This window comes from Mytilus trossulus, chromosome 8 (assembly GCF_036588685.1).
Source record: "Mytilus trossulus isolate FHL-02 chromosome 8, PNRI_Mtr1.1.1.hap1, whole genome shotgun sequence".
In the NCBI taxonomy this organism is placed as follows: Eukaryota; Metazoa; Mollusca; class Bivalvia; order Mytilida; family Mytilidae; genus Mytilus; species Mytilus trossulus.
Window position 1 is genome coordinate 31727984 of NC_086380.1, and position 23854 is coordinate 31751837.

At 31.4% G+C, this 23854-nt stretch overlaps 1 protein-coding gene across 3 annotated transcripts in view; it reads left to right on the forward strand.

Moving 5' to 3' along the window:
• The first annotated feature begins 361 nt into the window (after nucleotides 1-361).
• LOC134680813 (neural-cadherin-like) overlaps nucleotides 362-23854 on the forward strand; it is a 51022-nt gene continuing 27529 nt past the window's right edge. Inside the window, exons 1-7 of one of the 3 annotated variants that reach the window (XM_063540048.1) lie at nucleotides 362-1629; nucleotides 17931-18113; nucleotides 18699-18933; nucleotides 20053-20296; nucleotides 21154-21262; nucleotides 21622-21642; nucleotides 23515-23623. In XM_063540048.1, the coding sequence (XP_063396118.1) occupies nucleotides 612-1629; nucleotides 17931-18113; nucleotides 18699-18933; nucleotides 20053-20296; nucleotides 21154-21262; nucleotides 21622-21642; nucleotides 23515-23623 (1919 nt within the window). In that variant the 5' untranslated portion in view covers nucleotides 362-611. The remainder of the gene's footprint in view (nucleotides 1630-17930; nucleotides 18114-18698; nucleotides 18934-20052; nucleotides 20297-21153; nucleotides 21263-21621; nucleotides 21643-23514; nucleotides 23624-23854) is intronic. The other 2 variants (XM_063540046.1, XM_063540047.1) reach the window with 2 other exon arrangements.

The window sequence follows — 23854 nt, forward strand, 5'->3', positions numbered from 1 at the left end:
AGTCATTGATTTAAAACTGATACATGCGATTATAAGTGTATAAATATTAATCATTCTACCAGATTTAAATAATTATACAGGATAAAATTATCAATGTTTATATTTAATATGTGTTAAACTTTGTGGAAACAACTTAACATAACATACATAACTTTGTCTGTCTTTTAAAAAAATAAATAATGCATAGTCATTGATTTAAAATTGAAACATGCAATTCTAATTGTATAAAGATTTGTTTGAAGTATGTTTAAAATTGAATTGGTTATTATCTCTCGTGTTAAATTCCTTTGAAATGTCCTAATTTTGATCATTAAGATAGTATTTTAAACCTGATTAGTCACAGCGACCCACTACATGTCTGTGTGACGCGACGATTTACCTGGATTTTTACCTGTACTATACAAAGGTGGGGATATAATCATAATAACATTCCATAGATTATAGTGTATTATTTCGAATTTTCAAAATGTGGATTTTTTTGTGAGAAAAATGTGAACTTGGAATAATTTTGGACGTATTTTATTTAAGCTTTGTACATATCATTTGTTTATTTTCATACAACAGTATTTCAAATTTGAAATTGATTGATCAAACTATATAGGTAATCCAAGATGGCGTCTAAAAATCAGGTAACAATTATTTATATGTGCCTGGAATTGTTACTATTTGTTTCGTTTATTTTCACTGCAACTATATTTAAAGACAATTTTGAACTTACGGTGCCAAGTAATGCTAAAATTGGACATATTATCACCAAATTAGGCTGTTTAGAAGACGATATATCACTCATACCGGAAGGAAGTCCACTGGATGAGCAACTATTTTCAAAACTATTTTCTATTGAAAGTGGAAATCTAGTCGTAAAAAGTGATATTTCATTATATGAAGGGACATATTTTTTGGTTTCCGCATTTTCAAACAATAACTGCTTCAGCAATGTTGGAAATAAACGGACGTTTGGCATTTTTATCAAAGATTCCAAGGATTATATGCAACTGGAGAAAAGAATATACCATGGGGTCATACCGAAAAGTTCTAAGCCTGGGCTTCTAGTTGAAGGACTAGAAAGTCTTGTCGGATTAATTAACTCAGATGCTCAAATTTCATGTGACATACATGGTGACAGTTCAAACTTATTTGAACTTGTATCCTCTGGAATCAAACTCATTTCAAAACTTCCAACAGAAAGTAAAGCCTTATATTTCTCCCTTCAATGTACGAACGGCAAAGGACATGGACATGCCGGTATTTACATTACTGTAGCAGACGACAATCAGGGAAACAGTCTGCCACAGTTTCGCAATAGTCTGTCACAGAAGACCAATGTCGCCGTCCAACAGGACAATCTTATCCAATCTTTCGACCAACAGTCACACCTTCGAGTCAGACGCCAGGCTGTAACACGCACGTTGTCCGTTCTGGAAGATAAAACTGACATCCTTACTCTAGAAAGTCCCCAACCAGGTGTTACCACCCTGCTATGGTCAATTTCTTCAGACGACACTGGCACTTTTATAGTTAATAACCTAGGCAAAGTTAGTGTAAAACCAGGGAAAAAACTCGACTACGATTTTGGTCCACGGAATTACAACATACAGGTCCAGGTCAAAACATCAGATGGACAGCAAGGTATGTTTATCGTATTCATAATTTCAAATGTGCTAGAAGTTTATCAGGTTTATCGTATTCTCAATTTCCGCTCTGCTAGAAGTTTATCAGGTTTATCGTATTCACAATTTCCGCTCTGCTAGAAGTTTATCAGGTTTATCAGTCAGGGGCATTACTTAAACAAGTAACAATTAAAATTACCTATACAAGTAATGTTGAAAACGAGGCTTATTTAAATATAACTTATATAAGTTATTTTTCTGAATATTATTTTTATAGGTGTCCAAGAATACAGATTTTACTAGCTTTAAATAATTTTCACAGTTATCTGGTTATTTTTCCCTTGATATATAAAAACTTATTCTTCAGAAACACTAATTAACTTTCCGACGCACTTATCTTTCATACCGACGCTTCTTGGTCAAAGATTGCTCTCTTGGGACTATTAAATTATCATTTTCCTCTAAAATCTTGAAGGTAGACTGATATAAATAGATATATACTTGTGAATTAATTAAGGACTGAAGTTATTTATAATTTGTAACCCAAATCAATTACAAATGTGCCTTAGATAAGTGTTATTGTTATTTTTTTTTTAAATGTTTAAAATAACTTATTCAAGTAATATTTTTGTCATTATTTTCAAAGTGACCCTTTATCTCTATACTCCTCTCAAATCTGATAAATTCTTTATTTCATGATATAAAATGTTGTTTAAAATCATGAAAACTACATTTAGTCTATGTTTCTATTGAAATTTAAAATAACTCTATTAAGTAATTTTATTATTTTTGAAATAAAAAAATACTTATATAAGTAATTAAAAAAAATAACTTGTTTAAGTAACGCCCCTGACTGTTTATCGTATTCACAATTCCACTCGGCTCGAAGTTGATCAGGGTTATCGTATTCACAATTTCCACTCTGCTAGAAGTTTATCAGGGTTATCGTATTCATGATTTGAATTCTTCCTGAAAATCCATCAGGTTGAAAAGAGATTCCCAAAATAAGGCAACTTTATCCTGGACCTACATTGAACTGACGTCTATATAGGGGCAGCAACACAAGAACACGATTAACCAAAATATCCCAAGACGTCAATATAGCTTTAGACAAGTGTCTATATTTTAACAAGCTCTTATAAATCGCCCAGACCCAATTATTAATTTATAAAAAGACTATTAGGTCTCTTCACGAAAACATACAGCAACTTTATATACTAGCAAACTGCAAAGTTGACTCATATTTTTAAGTTTTACTTGATAAATAAGCAGTTACTCAAAAGACATTTTGGGAGAAATACAATGTATTCCTAACTTGAGTGATAGTTACTCATTTAATAAGTTAATATATACCATTTGATGGTTCAGACCAAATCTGTTTATATATAAGTGAGGTACAAATGTATGAATTACTGAGTTGAAGTTTTCAGTATATAAGAATATGAGAATATTCAGATTTTGTCATTTAACTTAAAATGTATTCATGATCAAGTCATTCAGCAAGAAGCTTTTCATTTGAGAATAATTTACACTAAAACAAAAACGTCCAAGCAACTAAAGGTTATACAATCATTTTTTTTTTCATTTTTAAAAGTCTAAAGCTGCTATGAGCATGCATTACCAATGTAGACACATTTTCAAAACAAAAAAGGTTTACTGTCAGTTTCACTTTGAGGTTTTTAATGTATCAATACGAAAATAAAGTTTTAAAGATACACGCTGTTGCCGCAAATGATTCAGCAATTTTCCAAAAAAGATAAAAGGCGGGAATGTCAGTATATGGAGTTATATATGTCATGTGTGTGTGACATGCCAGGCATTTGTTTTTTAATTCACAATACAAATGTTTTGATTGTTGAGTCAGGATCGTTTTTATTCTGGTATTAAAAAGTTAGATTATTTCTAAACATTAACATAACTGCAGGCTCTTGAACGACAATGTCTTTAATCGTCCTCTAGGCAAAAGAGGCCGTGTCAATGAGGTGATAGCAAGTATTTTATCGGTATTCGCCGGTATGATTATTATCGTTTTAACACTTTGACATTATGTTCTCCCTACAGTGGTATATGGACAGGGAAGTGGTCAGCTCAGTTGATACAACTTGTTTTTGAGTTTAGTATCAAAATCACTGACATCTGTATTAACCCGTTTTGTGTAAGACGACATATAGACAAGAACCATATTGCCAAATTTGACATAGTTAACTCGTCCACGGCATCCAATTAAGGTGTCTTTGATTCTGTTTTGACTGTTTTGTCTTCGACTGATTGTTCTAAATAATCTAGAAACCATATGGTATGTCGTCACTCTTTGCTGGCAGTATGTTGTCATCGGTTGTTTCGCGTTTCAATCAAATCATAAATATACGTCTGAGTTATAATTTAATACTTCCGGTTAATGGCGGCGCCCAGTCGGAAAATGTGCTCTGAGTAAAAATTAAAAACAAATGGTGCAAATACATTACAATTTAGCTAGAAAATAACTCAAAACAAATATTATCATATATTTATATGAACGTCAATCTCCAAGCATTTAATTATGGCTGATGCCGACGTACTGATACAGGGCACTTGTGACGATAAACAAATTACATTTGATCTTGACAAAAAAGTCGTTTGGTACTGGAGGAGAGTACTGCTACTAAGATACTATTGTGACTTAGGGAAAAATACTGATGTACAAGTCACTTGGTCTGATTTAGATAAAACTAACAAAGAGCTTCTGCTCAAGGACGAAGATGGCCCATTTGTTGAAAAAAGTCCATCATCTGCATTACAAAGGTCTATGATTCAAATAACACACCAGTCTAGGAAAATTATAACAATAACAATGTATTACACAACAAGAAAATGTTTGGTTCAAGGCAATTCATGTCAGAATTGGGTAGAGAGAGAATTTGATAAAATCAAAAGATGTGTTGATATCTGTCTCAGGGGAAATAACCCAAAACAGTTGATTGACAATTACATAAGAAAAATGAATGGTGTTCATCTCCCTCACATTAATGAAAGTGAAGTCTTAAACAGTAGTCAAACAATACCAAAAACAATTGATGAAAGTACAGATGAAATTAATGATACCACAGAAATGTCAGAATCAGTTATCAATATAAGCAAAACACATGATCATAACATGCCTGACTGTCAACAAAAGGGAGAAGACAACAATAACAATCAAGTAGAAGATCAATTTAGTATTAATCTAAAGCTAATAGCTGCCTTCCATTCACTTGAGAACAAATTTGTAGAATGTCACACAGAATTTAATAAGAAAATAGATAATATGAGCAATGTCGTCAAACAATGGGAAGAAAAGTGTTATTCTTTAGAAAAGAGTAAACAAGAACTTGAGAATAAATTACAGACTGAACTGTCAAATATGAACACAAAATTGGAACAAATAAAATCCTTTATCCAGACTAAGGAAGTGACTGACCAGTCAAAAAAAGATGAAGACGAAAATATTGACACTGACAAAACTCGTCAAATCCATGCTGATACATTTTGTAAGTTAACACAACTGGAAAATTTAGTTACAGAGAAACTAGAATCTATTGAGAAAAAATGTACAAACTTTGAAATAAATAACGATAGAAAACATCCTGGTAAAGGTAGCTATGAAAATAACTTGTCACATCCATTTAGACAAAATGTTCAGCATGATAACCATGATAACAGGGGTCAATCAGAAACAAGATATTTCTCTGAACAAGATGTAGCTGAACCTAATATCCCAAGGGCTGGTAGCCAGAACAATCATGAAAACAATCATTTATGGATAGTAGGTACATCTGTGGTTAAAGATCTGAAAAAAACCCTGATGTATAGGTTTAAGAAAGTTAGCATAACTACTTTAAGAGACAAAACAGTTCAAGGTGCTAAAGAATTTCTCGAGACGGGGAAAATTAATGCGAAAAATATTCTTTTTCAAGTGGGATCTAATGATCTGGAAGCAAAGCAAGCTACAAATGTTGTCGAGGAAATTGAGCAGCTTATCGTTGATACAAAAAAAAGCATGCCAGAAAGTCAAATTATTATAAGCCAGATTCTCCCTCGCTTTTATAGAAATCAGAATATGGATCAGGAATTTGAAGTAAAGAGAGTGGAATGTAATCAGCTCTTGTATGAATTGTGTAAACAACATGAGGCTTATTATGTACAACATGAAAACCTTACTCAAGTTCATTTTCAAGATGGCATTCATTTGAATAAACAGAGAGGTATTAAGCTATATGTTCGTAACCTAAAAGAAATTGTTAACCCACTTATTGGAGTAAAAAATGACGACCAAGACAATTCTAGAAATCACCATGTGAGAGAAAAGCCTGATGGGGCTCCTAATTACACCAGATATCGACAACCAAACAAAATGTACAATGACAGGTATGATGATTCATTAAAACAACCTAGATATAATGATAACCACCAGTATCATCAATCAAACAGAAACTACGACAATTCATGGCGGTTCAACAACCATAATAACAACCAAAAACAACAAGACCATGCATACGGTTATAATGGTAACAACAGATGGCAAAACAACAACAATAATCAATACCGAAATGACGACATAAACCTGAGAATGCTCCGTATAGCATTAGGAATGTAATCAGAAAAGAGAGTTTTCCGAACATATTGTGGTAGAAATATAGTTAAATGTATTATTTTTTGTTTTTTTTTTTACTATTCTCATTCTTGCATCTGGGTCTTTTCAAAAACTTAATTCAAGTCCATAATTTTGCAAAGTGCCAACTGATACATTATCTACTAAATTACTTATTATTAGAGAAACAAATCCATAATTTAACCAGAATATTTTTATTATTTAAATTTGGCTTAATTTAAATATAAAATTAGAAGAGAAATGACTAAAGCTTTCTTTTTTTTTTTACTTTTTTTTTATCCCAACTAAATAATTACTAAGTAAGGCCTATGCAAGTTTAATGAACATGTATGTTTGTCTTAACATTTCATTCAACAAATTAAAATGCCATGAATTCATTAATGTTGACATATATATATGCATTATAAATGACTATAGATTGGTTTTTTTTGTTATACATTGTAATTACAATTAGTGTTATAATTACTATTTGTGTTAGAGATTACACATTTATATATTTTGTCCTATGTGTCATAAATAGACTTTTTTTTTTTTTTTTTTTTTAGTACTACAGAATATAAACTGCACGTATGTCTATTCCTTGTTAATTGAATTGTGACCCTTATACATAAATCTTATATTGATATAATTTCAAATATTATCAAAAGTTCCACAAATGTTTTCTTAAATATAATCATACAAAAGTTGTATGAGAAATATAAAGTATTGTTCCTTTGATACATTCGAATATATTTATAATTCTTTTTTAAATAACCTAACATTTCATTTAGACCTCCTTTTTAAAAATATATGTGTATACATATTCTGGAAATTGATTTATATTGCCTGCCAGTTAATCACATTCTTAAAATCAAAAACATTGCTTTATTGAAAAATAATATGAGTCAAACATGATGTTTACTTGACTATTTTGCTATCCATAGAAAGATGAATAAATTTTTTAAAGAACACACATTTCAGTATAATTCAATTGAAATAAACTTTAATGCAGGCAATTTATAACTTCAAGTTTATTGTTTTCTTTTGTTTTTATATTAAATCTGGAAATAATCCAAAGAATTGTTAGCTTTAGATGGGTAAAGCAATAAATTTAGAGTTATCTTTCTTAGAACCATACCTACTTGTATTTGAATTTGCACCATTATTATTTTTTATGAATATGAATAACTTATCTATAGGATCTTGGAATGTAAATGGTTTGGGAGATAAGTACAGAGATGATCAATTTATGTCTTGTCTGAAGTATGATATTAATATTCTAATAGAGACTTGGAAAGGTGTTGATGATACTTCAAACATACCTAATTTTAAAATTTTTCAAAAATGTAGAAAAAAGAATAGACGCTCTAGACGATTTAGTGGTGGAATTATTATTCTATGTAAAACCCATATCCATAAAGGGATAATTGAAATAAAAGATTTAACGTCATCAAAAAACCGTTTATGGATTAAATTAGATAAGAACTTTTTTGGCCTTGATAAAGATTTATTTGTCTGTGCCACTTACATCCCCCCACTAAATTCTCCCCATTATGATGATGACTTCTTGAAATTTGGAGGCAGAAATTACCCAAGTGTCTGATAAAGGTAATGTTCTGGTAATTGGGGATTTAAATGCTCGAATTGCAATCATGATGACTTTATTGCAGATGAAAATAAAATTCATAGCTCTCTACAAGATATACTTCCAGAGGACTATGTACAAGATTTTAATATAGATAGAAATTCTTTAGATAAAATTTTTAATTCCCAAGGCCAGCAATTGATTGATCTCTGTATTGCCTCTCAGCTAAGAGTTTTGAACGGACGTTTTATTGGTGATATGCTGGGAAATATGACATGTTTTAAACCCAGTGGGTGTAGTACTGTTGACTATTCCTTGACCAGTGTGGACCTCATTAACTCTGTTAGTTTTTTTCAAATATTAGAACCTTCATATTTATCTGATCATGCTCAAATTGTAGTCTTTTTAAAAGGGTGTATATCCATGCAAAATATGAATATAGACAGAAAATATAGTGAGATAGATATGTCATTTAAATGGGAGACTATTTCCAAGGAAAAATTATATACTGTTTTAGAAGAAAGCAGCACTAGAGATGAAATACTTGGTTATGAAAATACACCATTTGAAATAAATTGTTCTGGGGTTGAAATAGCAGAACAACAACTAAATAATATATTTAAAACATTAACCATGCGCTCATGTAAAATTATTAAATCCTTTCGTAAAAAGAAATTAAAAAAGAAAAAGCCATGGGAAGATAGAGAACTAGCTGATGTAAAGAAAACTGTATCAAATCTAGCCAAATTATTACGAATAAATCCTTATAACCTCAATTTAAGAAATAACTTCCTAGGTCACTGTAAACTGTGTAAAAAATTAATAAAAAGAAAGAAAAATCAATTTAAAAAGGAAATATTTAGTCAGCTTTCAGCCCTTAGAGATACAGACCCTAAACAATATTGGAAATTATTAAAGTCATTAAAATATGAGAACACTAATAAAAAAATTGAGCTTCAAGCTGGTTTTCCAGAAATTATTGATCATTTTAAGCATCAAGGAGAGTCTGTAAACTATGATAAAGAATTTAAAACTAAAATTGAAACCGATATATTAAATGAAACTGATGCACTTTTATTCAATGAGGTAACTGATAAACCTTTTACTATCAATGAAGTAAATAAATGTATACAAAAATTAAAAACTGGGAAAAGCTCTGGTCCAGACCAAATTTGTAATGAAATTATTAAATATAGTGGTGTTGTTACTTGTAAAGCTATTACTAAGCTTTTTATTTTAATTCTTGATTCTGGTAAATATCCATCAAACTGGAGAAAATCTTTTACCATACTTATTCATAAAGCTGGAGATAAGCTAGATATTAATAACTATAGGGGAATTTCCCTTCAAAATTGTATTGCTAAACTTTTCAGTGCTGTTATTAATTCTAGAGTTGTAACTTACTATGAAGACAAGTTTTCAGTTCATCAATTTGGATTTAGAAATAATCATAGGACAGCAGATAGTATTTTTATTCTAAAAACTTTAATGATAAAATATTTGACAAAAAAGAAGAGTAAAATTTACTCTTGCTTTGTTGATTTGCGTCGTGCTTTTGACACTGTTTGGCATGCTGGTCTCTTATACAAATTAAAGAAGGATGATGTTGGAAAGAAAATATTTGAAGTAATTAAAGATATGTATAAGTGTTGTGAATCTTCAGTTAAAATAGATAATAAACAATCTGAATTTTTTGAAATAGATAAAGGGGTCAAACAAGGGGACAGTTTGAGCCCCACATTGTTTAATTGTTTTATTAATGATCTCCATTCAATTTTTGATGGGACATGTGATCCTGTGTCCTTAGATAAAACATCAATAAGTAGTCTTAGTTTTGCTGATGATCTTTTAATATTATCAGAATCACAAAACGGTTTACAATCTGCTTTGAATAAACTGGAAAAATATTGCTACAAATGGCAGCTGACTGTAAATACAAATAAAACAAAAGTTATGATTTTTCATTCTAGAAATTCTTTTGAGTCAAAATTTTTTTATAAACAAAATCAGTTAACTGAAGTTAAAGAGTATAATTTTCTTGGGAACATTATTGATAATAAAGGAAAATTTAAGAGATCTACACATGAACTATCCAAAAAAGCGCTTAAAGCGTTATTTTCACTAAAAAAATATATGTCTAATTTTCATCATGTCCCTGTTGATTTATCATGTAAATTATTTGATTCACTTATTAAACCCATAATTTTATATAATAGCGAGATCTGGTTTATGGAAGATTATTACTCAATTTATAGAGCCATAAATAGAGCCACTTTGCATGGAACTAACTGTGATATTTTATCATTGACAGATAGATTCAGCTTTGAGAAAGTGCATCATAAGTTTTGTAAAACTGTTCTTGGAATTAAAAAAACCTCATGTAATATAGCTGCAAAGTCTGAGTTAGGACGATTTCCACTTGACTCTTTTATTAAAACTCAAGTTTTATTATATTTTTGTCGAATAAACTGCCATGAAATAAACCCTCTTGTTAAAGAAGCTTTTGCAGTAAATAAGTCTATGTCTGAAGATGGAATATATACTTGGTACACTTTTGCCAAGCATATTTTTAAAGAATTTAATATTGATGAACAACAATATGTTGATTCTGATAAACCTTTTAAACTTATAAAAAATTCACTCAAAAAAACTTTTAAATGTATAGTGAAGGAAAAGTATAATAACATCACTCTTCAAAAACTTTCAAATATTGATAACAGTTCAAAACTTTACCTTTATAGTAAACTTAAAAATGAAATTAAATTTGAGGACTACCTGCACAATCTAAACAATTTTAATAGTCGTCAGCTTTTAACAAAATTACGTGTAAGTGATCATAATTTGGAAATTGAATTAGGACGTTACAAAAAAATTCAAAGAGAACACAGACTGTGCAAAGTTTGTAAAATTTTAGATGATGAGGAACACTTTTTCCTTCATTGCCAAATTAACAGTAATGTAAGACATTCCCTTATAAATGCAATTAAAACCCATTATCCTAATTTTAACCAGCTTGACTCAAACTCTAAACTTAAAACTATTCTAGATCCCAATAAAGATATTTTGTCTAGTGTTGTAGACTATATAAAGCAATCTATGGAATTGCGAAAATAAGGTCCACATTGGTCAATTATTATATACATCTATATATAGATATATGTTATTAATATCAACTTCACTTTTTAAAAACATTTATCATGTATAGTTATATTTCTTGTCACTTGTGTATACATTGTACTATGTTTGCATTTTAACCCGTCAGGGTTTCATGTTTTTTGCAATAAAGATATATAATTGATGCATTTCTACTCATTGCCAAATTGCACTATTTCTGATTCAGTAGAGCTATAAAATAGTTTTTCGGAATTAAAAGTTCTACATTTGTTCATGTACATGTACTTCAAGTAAAGAACCGCATACGAGGTTCAAGATTTTATTCCTACCATCAGACATTTTTGAATAAAATCTTGAATCTTCAGAGCTTGCTTACAAAGCAATACAAATCCCTCTGTTGTAGAATTAGAAAAAACTTAAATACAGCATTTGCATTTTATTCAGGTTGTGCAAAATATCTTTGTTGAAGCCATGCTTATCCTAAACTGAACCCCTGTTGTGTTCACTTATCGCTAAAATGTTCCTCCGATGCGAAGCTATAAAGATGGAATGGCATATCAGTTTATATGCTTAGTCTTAAATACTATGACATATATTCAGATATGTATAAATTGATGAAAAATCGTTGATGATAGATAATATGTTGAATCTTTTATAGTATTAAAATAACATCAGGTTTCAAATGGTCCTGTCCTTGGAATAATAAAAAAAGGTTTAGGGATGGAATTTGTTGTATATATTTCGTTATCATGGTGGAAAACCAGTTTTGATATAACCAAACCATGAAAATACTACCGTAGCCACAACACTCAGTGACTGCATTGATATTTTTATCAACCTCGTGTAGCATTGTACTACTTAAAATTATCTTAACTATTCTGCATCATATCTCAAATGACAAATGCTGTCCCAGTTCATTCTCAATCTTGACAGGAAACGACATAATACAAAAGTGTATTTTTAAGATCTAGTAACCCGCGCATTACTCATCTTTAAACTAACATAAATATGGTATTATTCACAGGTGGTAGGTTATAGGACAATAAATTATACATTCATACACGTTTTTGATCCGATCTTTGACGGAAGTTTGGTCAGGGGCCTTTTAAAATCTTAAAGCCGTTAAGAAGATATATCTGTGATCAATTGTATAATGATTATAATAGGATTGTAATTTGTTTTAAAGATCCATGACCTTCATTTCAAATTGCTAGAAGGCCTTTTAAAAGTTGTGTCCTTAAGAAAATTTGCGGACTTATCTGTACATTTAAAAAAAAATATCAATCTTAATGTAAAGCTTCGCATTACGGTTGCTCACACAAAAACTTAATGCTAATTTTTGAAATAAGTATTTTGTGGTCTATGATATAATATAAGGTATCATTTGTAAACATGTGAACACTTCGTTTTTTCATAACCAGTCAATAGCTTATCCACCATGCAAAATAACTAACTTTTAATGAATACAACAATTCTTCCCAAAAAACCTATTTTACCTTTTTGATTCTGGAATTTCTTGCATTATAGTTATGTATACGAAAACAAAAGGCACAAACAGTAACTTAGGTAAAGTAAATACAAGGTCACTCATTATTGACACAAGTTAGTGGTACTAAGGATACGCTATCTTACTTTCCCACTCTAAATGTTTATTTTTGAGATAAATTACAGCCGGATTTATACTGCTGAAAGGAAATTTGTTGTAAATTTAAGCTGGTTCTCGGCTGACTACTACACTTTGTCCATAGACAGTTGTTTGAGTGTAGCGTAATACAAGCGAATTCCAGTTTATTGTAAAATATGCGTACATGGACTATGACGTTATAATACTGTTTTATTTATTTTAAATTGTGGAAGAAGTTTTGTTTTTTTACCTTTTACCTTCTCTCTTCTTTTTTTTTGGGATAAAAAGCCAAGTGTTTTATTTGCCGCTTCGAAAACACACTTACGACGGTCGATTGGACAGATTTGTTTGTTTATCTTTCAAATAAGTTTGAATGAAATCAATGTATTTTCTCCTGAAACATGCATAACATCGAAATTAGAAGAAAAAAATAGGCAATTTTTCACCCTCTTTTACTGATACCCTGTTCCAACGGAAAATATAAATGGTCGAATATATTAAAGCGTCTGAATCCCAAAGCTTCCATGACGTTTAGTTATTCAGAAAGTTCGATGAATCAGTGATAAAACCCCAACTGTTTTAATAACTTTGTTCCAAGAGTTTTTGACTCGACTTTAATGAAATTAAACTAATTAAAGCGCTTAACTAAGTTAGTCATACACGTACACGTCCATCCCCCATGTTCGAGCGACATACATGTAGTTATTAATAAATTTGACATCATCTTTAGAATATTGTCATAAAATTTTCAACTATGAATTGATAAAATGTAAACATGCATGTCATAGTACCGCGTACAGGACCGCGAGTGTATGATGTCGTGTGATAATTGACATGTTGGTTCTGCATGTTGCCCTCAGTTTTAATCTCTTCTTGCAACAAAATGTTTCTTGTTAGTATTTGTAAGAAATCATATTTATTTACACATGCTGAATTGTAAAAGTTTTAATTGAAATCACAGACAAGGTGATTAATACGATGTATACTTAAGCAAGGATAGGCGGGGAAACGAAAGTGACTCATTGAACCCGCATTCCAGAGGAAATATAACATTAATAAACATATGTAATCATTGCACAGGTAAAAGATCAAACAAAAAGACGTGACGATATTTTGGTGAAATCGATATATCAATGTAATTTACAAAAATACAATGTGTGTTTTATTTTCGTGAATTGAGTAATAATTTTCCGGAATTAAATCCGATATGTTTTGTTTTTATTCGATGAGAGAAACCGCGGGAAACTGACAGTCAGAAAAAAAGTTTTTTTTCATCTTCAGACTAAAGAAAGAAACTGCACCAGGACCAGATGGATTTTTTCCAGAGCTGTTTATTAATGCTGGAAAAGAATTTTTAGACAAATTATTAGAAATTATGAACAGATCATGGGAAGAAGGAATACTTCCACAAAATTGGAAAATGGCAAATGTAAAATTTTTGAAGAAAGCACACAAACTTAGTTACAATAACCCTTCAGCATACCGGCCAATTAGTTTAACTAGTGTAGTATCCAAACTGATGGAAAGAATAGTTCTATACAGAATAGAAGAATATGTTGAAACCAACAACATCATTGATAATGAACAGGAAGGATTTAGACAATACAGATCAACAGTCAATGCTTTATTGTCACTCATCCAATCAATATATGGGGGATTCAACAAGAAAATGATTACGCTTGCTTTGTTCATTGATTTTGAAAAAGCCTATGACAGTATATGGCGAGAAGGACTATTAGTAAAACTTTATCAATATGGAATCAAAGGAAAAATCTGGAATTGGGTTCATTCTTTTTTAAATAACCGTGAAGCAGTAATCAACATCAACAACACAAAAGGAGAACTATTTAAAACACATACAGGATTACCACAAGGTTCAGTCTTATCCCCTATTTTATTCAACATCTTTATAGCAGATATTTTTCAGACCGTTCTGGCACAGAAATGTAAATTTGCAGATGATGCAACCATATGGCACATAGGTGAGGACATCAATATTCTACAACAAGATCTTCAAACAGATATTGACAAGGTGAATGAATGGAGCAACAAATGGAGAATGAAAGTGAGTGTAGAAAAAACAGAATATTGTATTTTCAGTAAAAGTATACAAAATACTACATCCGTTCTACTTAAGCTTGGTAATGGAACTTTAAAACACAACAACAATCCTAAAATTCTTGGAGTTACACTTGACCAAAAACTGACTTTCAATACTCATATAGATAATGTACTGAAAACAGCAAAAAGATCATTAGGTATAATTAGAGAAATTAAGGGTATTGCTAATATTCCAACAAAAAGACTAATAGAAATTTACCAAAGTCTTGTTTGTTCAACCATCACATATGCAAGCTGTGTTTGGCAGATTGGAAATTCAACAAACCTACACAAGTTAGATGAGGTTCAAAGACATGGCCTTGCCTTATGCCTTAATATGCCTTCAACTTCCAGCCTTGAAGTTCTTCAGATAATTGGTGGAGTCTTACCTTTAGAACTGAGAAGAGAAGAAATAGCAATTAGAGAATTGGCAAAAATTACCTCATCTTTTACAACAGTCCCAATTAAAAAAAAGCTAGAAAACTGGAAAACAGAATCTAATCCGGAAACTTACATCTCTCCAATTGGAAAAATGATACTACAGGCAGATGATATGAAAAAGGAAACATCAATTGAAGTAAACAATATTGAACAGCAATATGAATGTCGTGGCATGTGTGCAATAAGAAGGGCACCGGAGTACTGGACCACATTGGGAAGTTCCAAAACAAGAACCAGTGAACAAGCCATTGAAGGACAAAGACTTATAAAACAACAATTAGAAGAACTTCCTCCAAATACAACAGTGGCATTCACAGATGGCTCATGCATGGGAAATCCTGGGCCTTGTGGTGCAGGAGCCATTATATACAATAATGAAGAGGAGGAAACAATACAGTACCCTGTATCAAACAGAGGATCAATACTACTAGCAGAACTAGTAGCCATTAAACTTGTGCTGGAAAAAATAGACAATTATAATTACCGCAATGTTAAACAACTTAACCTATACTCTGACAGTCAATCCGCCATAGGCATTATAACCTTAAATTGGAAATCAGAAAATTATCACAAAACCATACAAGAAATCAAAAACAGGAAAAAAAAATTGGAACAAAAAGGTTTTATTATCAACATCATTTGGACACCGGGGCACTCTGATATAGAGGGAAATGAACAAGCTGACCGTCTGGCAAAAGCAGCGGCAAAAGAGGCAGATAATAGGGAGGAAATGTCTTCAATCACAACAAAACAAGACATCAAACAAGCGGCGAGAACATCAGTCATTAAAAAATGGAAGACACAATGGGAATCTAGTGAGGTTGGGAGAAAATTTTTTAATCATCACCCAGATGCATCAAAAAAAATCAAACTCGACTTCCCATCAAAAAAACACTTCAATATTCTAAACAGTCTCAGATCAGGATACTCCAAACTAAAGGGGTATCAACATTTCATTAACAGACATGTAGAAGACAACAAATGTACTTGCGGAGAAATAGAATCTGTAGAACATTTTTTATTATCTTGTGACAATTACAGTTTGGATAGAGAAAAACTCCGCCAGTCATTATATTTCAAAACCGGAACACTTAATCTAGATCTAGAAGAATTACTTAACACCGAAGCCAGTGCAGACATACAATATGCAGTTTCCGAGTTTATAGACGATACTCAAAGATTTGATCATTTGTTTTTATAAATCAGTATCAACAGCGCCTACCTAAATTAAAGTGAAAGTACAAAGAGAAAATACAAACGTGATTAATGTATACAAACGCGCAAGTGACCAAATTACATATGAGAAAATCAGTGTCAAGATGACGCATACTAAAGACTAAAGACTTTTAAAAGATGAGGGAAAATTAAAGAAACAATAAAAAGCGAGCAAAAAGATTATTCCAATGTCAAATGAAAATCATCGTGACCTCTCATTCACATGATTGTCTTTCCTAGACCACAGGCATAGACGCTTTTGGGAGCATTTGCCTTTGGCTTTTGGAATGAATCTCCCCCTTTTTATAACATATTTAGTTTATAGTGTCTATTAGTGATAAAAGGTCAACATTTATGAAAGACTGTTATTATAATTTCTTATGGGAAAGCTCAACAGAGCAAGAACACCATAAAAATTAAAAACTACAAAAAAAACCCCATTAAAAACCAGGAAAAGGGGGGGGGGGATTTCTGGCATCCCCAAGCACCCGTTATAGACGTATTTACACTTGTATGCAAATTTGTCCGCCATTACATAACATCACACAGGTTCCTGTAAACTTTGACTTCATAATTCAAAACATATGACGTCACAACTAAAAAGTGATTGTTGCTTGACGTCAAAAGGTTATTTGGAGGTGATGTAAGGTCATTTGGAGGCAAGATACAGCTAAATACCAAAAGTGTAAATACGTTTATTGGACTACACATAAAGAGCAGAACTTCCTGGGATTATTTGTTCACATTTTCTCTTGCGCCACCCTTGTAACTTTTTCATGAAGTAATACACCCTATCATATTTTGTACCAGCATACATTTGTAGATGTATTAAATACATCTATGTGGTACCAGATTGTCAAGTAGATCTCTAACATGACACATCACAACATTCACAATGAAATAGATTAATTCTGGGATCCCTTTTTAGAAAAGTCTTGGTGTCCTGCGTTTAGTACAACTAAACACTGGCAATTATATATTGAAATCCTAAGGACAGCACACTTATGTATTAGTTGATTTCTATTATGAATTAATATCATGAATCTCACAAGGCCATAAAAATAATGATGTGTTAAAAACCTACTCAAGGGTGGGTATAGGTAGGTTGGCTATATCATTTTATTCTACATATATTTTCCAGCTGGTATCTACTAGCATGCCTAGGGAACCAGTCTGACTTTAACAGTCCTTGTTCCAAAATGACATAAAAAGTGTTGGGTACACATGTAGGCACTAGAAATTAGGGTAGGTAGGGTTAGCAGAAACACATGTATTATTCTTTTTGGCCTGAATATATGGAAAAGTCTTTTTGTCTTTAAAGATTTACAAAGCTTATTACCAATCAGTAAAAAGATGGTAGAATTTGTGGAACACAGCACCAACAATTAAAAATATATTAAAGTTCTGTCGATATTTGATAATTTTGTCATACATTCCTGACAAAAATTTGAAGAACCATCAATTTGATCCTGTAATTTATATGCCAAACCCAAACTTCTATTACTGTGAAGTATTTTACAGTGAACAACTAAAGACGTGTAAACCATTTGTTAAGTGTGTACTATTTTTAAACAAAAATTGAAATGCATTATTTTATTCATGGCATTTAATGATATAAAATCTTGGTCTTTACAGTTCTGAAAACGTACCTAGTTGATATAACTGTTAATGACGTGAATGATGAAGCCCCTCAAATCACCAATCATCCTACGCCATACCAAGCTGCTGTAGAAACTGTCTCCTCCATAGGAACACATGTATACCAGCTGCTTGCCTATGACCCAGATACTACTGCTGATGTTAAATTCTATCTTGAAGGTATGTATGGTTCAAATAAATGCTTATAAAATAGTGAGATATATATATATATAAATAAGTACGTCTGAGTCAGTGACAACTCTTCAACAGATGTATCCATCAGATCACCAGCAATGATGGCGATATATGGCTGTGTACATAATGTATATACAACTCGCCTAAACATCAACCCAGCAATGTTGGATCTGTAAATTTGCTTTCGCAAATTTTTTGTTCTTCCCTTGCTGGGATTCGAACCCATGCTACTGAGATATCGTGACATCAAATCACCTGCACTGTAGCCGTCCCGCTAGACCACACGACCACCTGGTCTTCACAAATAATAAAGCTTTTGGTGGCCGTGTGTTACCTTTCCTCATCAGTTTTAATCTAGCGGTGTACTACAGTACATGATATATAAGGCATGGAGTTGTTATTGTTACAGATCAGCTCAATTAGATAATCTAACATCTTTTTTATAATTAATGAAAATATTGCAAAGATACAGTACACATTAAAAATTAAAAAAAACTTTTCTAGCTACTATTTTGTATTATACATGTTCTAATGCTACAGATTTTGATCAATCTATGAAATATATTACAGTGCCAAACGATAACTTTGATGTTGAACCCAATACTGGATGGATAAAGACCAAAAAGACATTAAGTAATTTAGATTCCTTTGTTGTCCGTGCATATGCACAGGATACTGCTGCGACTGGTGCAGAACAGAAAAGTGGTATCGTTACTGTTACTGTATATACTGGTAACCTTAAACCTCAGTTCAATGAAACAGCTTATCAAGCTAAAGTACAGGAGACCAATCAAGCAGATCAAACGTAAGTTTATAGGAAAGAAATGTTGTTTAAACGATAATTTTACAGAAAGGATATGAATCTTGTCATGTTTTGCATTTAGACTGTTTAACCAGCTAACCATTCTAGCTGCTACTGGGTTTTCTGGAATTTCCTGTCTTGTATATGTTGTTTCTTATTAGAAGCCTGCTCATGAAGTTAAAGTGTTACATTCTCTTACTTCCAAATTAAAGTCTACATTTTTTATGCCCCTGCTGTAGAGGATGGGGAATTAGATGTTATCCATAACTGTTTAATTTCTGTCTTTCCATCCCATTTTTTGTTTTGTTCGAAGCTTGGAGCGGGGGCGGGGCATTCAGTGGCAGATCCAGAAATTTTCAAAAGTGGGGGCCCACTGACTAACCTAAGAGCTCCTGTCGCGCTTCATTAATTCCATATATAAGCAACCAAATTTTTCCCAAAAAGGGAGGGACCCTTACCTCCCCTAAATCCACCTCTGACATTCTTGTCCTCAGACACATTCTTTATATATTGAATGATGTATATATATTACAACATAATTTGTGACATGATTAAATGCAAAGCAATGTGTAAATTTTAAACAGTTCTCATTGTATACAACATGAGCAGTTTACATAGTTCCAATGGTACACAAAATACATTATTTCTCCTGACACAATATTAAACCCACCATATACATTTAGGTGGCCCACACAAATAGAATTGGGAATGGTATTTGAGAATGCAACAACAACCTGACAAAAAAGCAAAAAACACCCCAGTGTCATCAATGGGTCTTTAACACTGCAGAAAATCTTACAATTTTACTTATTTAAAAAGCTCGTCTAGCCACAACCTTTAAATATCAAAATTTAACTGTCGCTAGTGGATAAGTATCTTTACACACTTGTTGCATTGGTAGAATCTATATTTGCTGAAGGACACCTACGAGTGCGGGAATTCTCGCTACATTGAAGACCCATTGGTTGCCTCCGGCTGTTGTTTGCTCTATGGTCGGGTGGTTGTCGCTTTGACATATATTCACCATTTCCTTTCTCAATTTTATTCTCCTTGAATTTGCCGATTCTGATAAAAAGAAAACTAAAAATTGACATAGATTTTAAGTTAATTTTTTCTTTCCAGCTTTGACACATTGTCAACAGATGGCAATATTAGTTTGGTGTATGCAATCAATTTCCAGAAAAAACTTGGAGGAACGACTACATACACAGTGTTGGATGGTTCTTCTATCTCGGACAAGTTCAAAATTGATAATGATGGTAAAGGCGTTATGTTGACGTCACTGAATTATGAAACAGACCCAAAAACGTTTTCACTGACAATCCAAGCAGAGGACAGTTATTCAAAGCTAAAATCTACCGTTCCTGTAAGTAGAAAGTAAAATCACAAAATACTGAACTCAGAGGAAAATTTAAAAAATCAAAGGATAAAACACATCAAATGAATAGATAACTGTCATATTCCTGACTTGGTACATACATTTTCTTAAGAAGAAAATGGTGGATTAATCCTGATTGCTCTCACTTGTATGACAGTCCCATTAAATTGTATTATATTGACAACAATTTTCAATGTCGTGTAATGTTGTCACATTACTAGACATGCTAGATGAAGCCACATGTCAGTCAGTCTGTTAGTTTTCTTTTTTTGAAGCATTGATCAGGTTGACAGAGGTGATTAGTTTGCTTATTTAAAGGAATTTTAAAAAGTTATGTGGTCTTTCATACAAGGTATTAATGGGACAATAAGTTTAAGAAAATACAACCTTTTTTGGGGTTGTATTCCTACATATATATTGTGTACTTTCGTATTCACAATCATCAATGGTGTATACCAAGATATTCTAAAAATGCATTGAAAGCTTATACACTAAGATTAAGGGCAAATGAAGAATATGAAATATGGCATTAAAAAAAAATCAAATACAGGTACTAGCTAAAATATGTAATTATTGACTGCTAAATTTATTTTTAAAAGCATTCCATTTTGGTGAAATTTCCATTTTTCTTTAAAGGGAAAAGAGATGTTCTTTGATATAAAGTAAGAAAATGTCAGGTCATAAAACTATATTTATTGTTGGTAATTTTCGGTGCTTATGTGATATACATTTTTCTCTATTATTTATTGGTAATTGCTTTATGCCGCATCAGCACAATTAAGGCTATATCGCTGTAAGATACTCTTGTATTAAACTATTGACAATCAATCCTATTTACATTATAGCTGACAGTTTTTTTGGAGGACAAGAATGAGTTTGATCCAACCTTCACCTTATCTACATACACAGCCAGGGTCCCTGAAGATCTAGCTATCGGCCAATCCATACTGACAGGTAACAATGATAATATGTTTGTAATTATATATTTTCCATAGGCTTTAGCAAACAGATTAAATGCAATCACAAGTATCAAGGAATATTTTGAATTATCTGTAATCCACCAAAATTGGTTCCATTGAATGTAAAGTAATCCACTATTATATACTGAGATTCTAGAAGAAACTCTCCCCAAAATTGATTTGTTTAATGTTAGGTATATATCTAGATTGCATATATCATTTTTATTATGTACATGTGAAATATGTATGAAAAGTCTTATTTCAGGAGTTACTGAAATTTAATAACTGGTTTATAAATATATATATGAACATATGAGAAGATTTCTAAATAAGTAAATATTTTTCAATTTTTAGAACAAGGAATAGCTGTAACAGGTACACAAAACAGTTTTCTAATGTACCCCTTTATGTGTATTGGTCTATTTTTAACAATTTGATATTCATAAACTGTTACTATAAAGAGTTTACTGTTTATATATGAAATATATTGGTTTAATACTTTATAATCAAATTCATACACTTTCTTAATTTGCATATATGCAAATATTTTAATAAGATAATTATTTAAATTTATACAAACATTTATGATTCAAATTGTATCAAATTTATGTTTAAAGAAACACATTTAATTTTAATATAAAAATCTAGATTTTGGTGTTGATGGCATTGAAATAGGAAATCTTGCTTGAAAGGCATGGATTTATGGGAAATGGTTTCATTTATTACTTTTCAATTTAAATATTTTTGCATGCTTGATTTATGTATCAAGACAGAAGGTTACTGGCTAAACTAAACAGAAAAACTAGGTACATTTAAAATTCATTCATTTTTTATTGAAACTTTTTTTAACAGAATTATTGATTTAAGAAAGGTGTCCCAATAATATAATCTGAATACTAACTTGGACGTGTATATGTACAAAATGTATATCTATATCATGTATATATTGATTTCCTTCGTAATCTTACCACTTTGGTAAATTTGTCTTTGTAATCTTCAATGGTAGCAAACTAGCAACTGTGTACAAAATTGAACTAGGATTATATTTTATAGTCTCTCAGTAATCTATTCCTTCAGAAATTATATCTCTTTTTAGAAAAAAGTTCTCTACTGTGAATGATTGTACTTTCATGGCACTAGTATTGTCCTCAGTCTTTACACATCTCTAATGTAATTATAATTTTTCAGAATTGATGAAGTATTAACAAAATTATATCCTTCATTTGGAGCAAAATAAAATTAATGATTATTTTGTCGATTTAGCTCAAGTACTGACAGAATTAGTCTCAACAGTGCTATATATGTTAATATTTCTCTGTCTGAAGTCAGTACTGGTTGATATCATTTTTTTTCTATTTAAGAATTATATAATATCTGATGGCAGAACTTTGTTATATTGTCTTGTAAAATCCATTCAAAAATTTTTTGGAAGAAAAAATATTGAAGGGTTGACAGATGCCTATTTGACTCTGTTCTGGCTTTATTGTTTGATTGTGTTTTTGGGTTGCTGTCCCATTGATGTTTGCCACACATATTCATAACTTCTGTGTACTCTATTTCAAAAATTTTCTGTTCTTGTTTGAAATTTCTTCCTAAAAATGATATCCTCTTATTGAGATGGCCACAATTTCTTCAGAGAATCAATCTCTTTTATCCTAAGGTTATAGTTTTATTAAATGGATTGATTTTATTTTAGGAACTTTTATAAATTTGTGTACATGTACTACATTATTTGATTTAGAAATTAAGATTTGAATGTACGTTACAAATCTCTCAAAGATTAAAAAATTTAAGGAATTTCATTATTCTTTTAACCTTCGGCTCATCCTGCATTCACGATTCATGCATCCACATTTTTTGGATAAAACAAATCGTTATTGATATATTTTTTTTTAATTTCACCTTGCCTTTTCACTGACAGCAGCCATAACAGAACTGATAGATTCTTTGTTGTCCATGAGTTGCTGGAAATATTTTTTATACGGGAGACAGTGTAGATGAACTCAGTCTCATCATGAATTAATTTTGGGTGGTTGCATTGTCCTCAAATTTTTTTAGAGTGATAGGTAAAATGAATATCTTGAATTGTCATTGCTTTTTGGGGTCTTAAAAAAGTGTATACCTCCACTGCACCCCCATGGTTAAAGAAATGATAATTAATGCTAATTAAATGTTTTAAATTTTATTTCATATACAATTCTTCAAAATATATCAATATAAACATGTGCTGTCTATTTATCATTTCAGTCACTGCTAATGATGAAGATTTAAACTCTAAACTGTCATTTTGGGTCAGTGAACCATTGTTTAGAGTAGTCTCGCTAAGTGATAATCAAGGGCAGCTGCAAGTTAACAGGTAATAATTAGTTTTGTCAGTAACTTAGTTTTTGTAATTTTCATGAATATAAATATAAACTTGAACATATAAAAACTTTGAAATTGTCTATTGCATTCACAATGAACCATAGGCATGATAGGCCCATAGCTCAATATTTGAATTTTTTTTGTTTTATTCTGTTGGCCTGCAGATATAATTTTTACAGGCCTGAGAGCCATTTTACAAGCCAGGGCTGCCATCCAGTGTGAA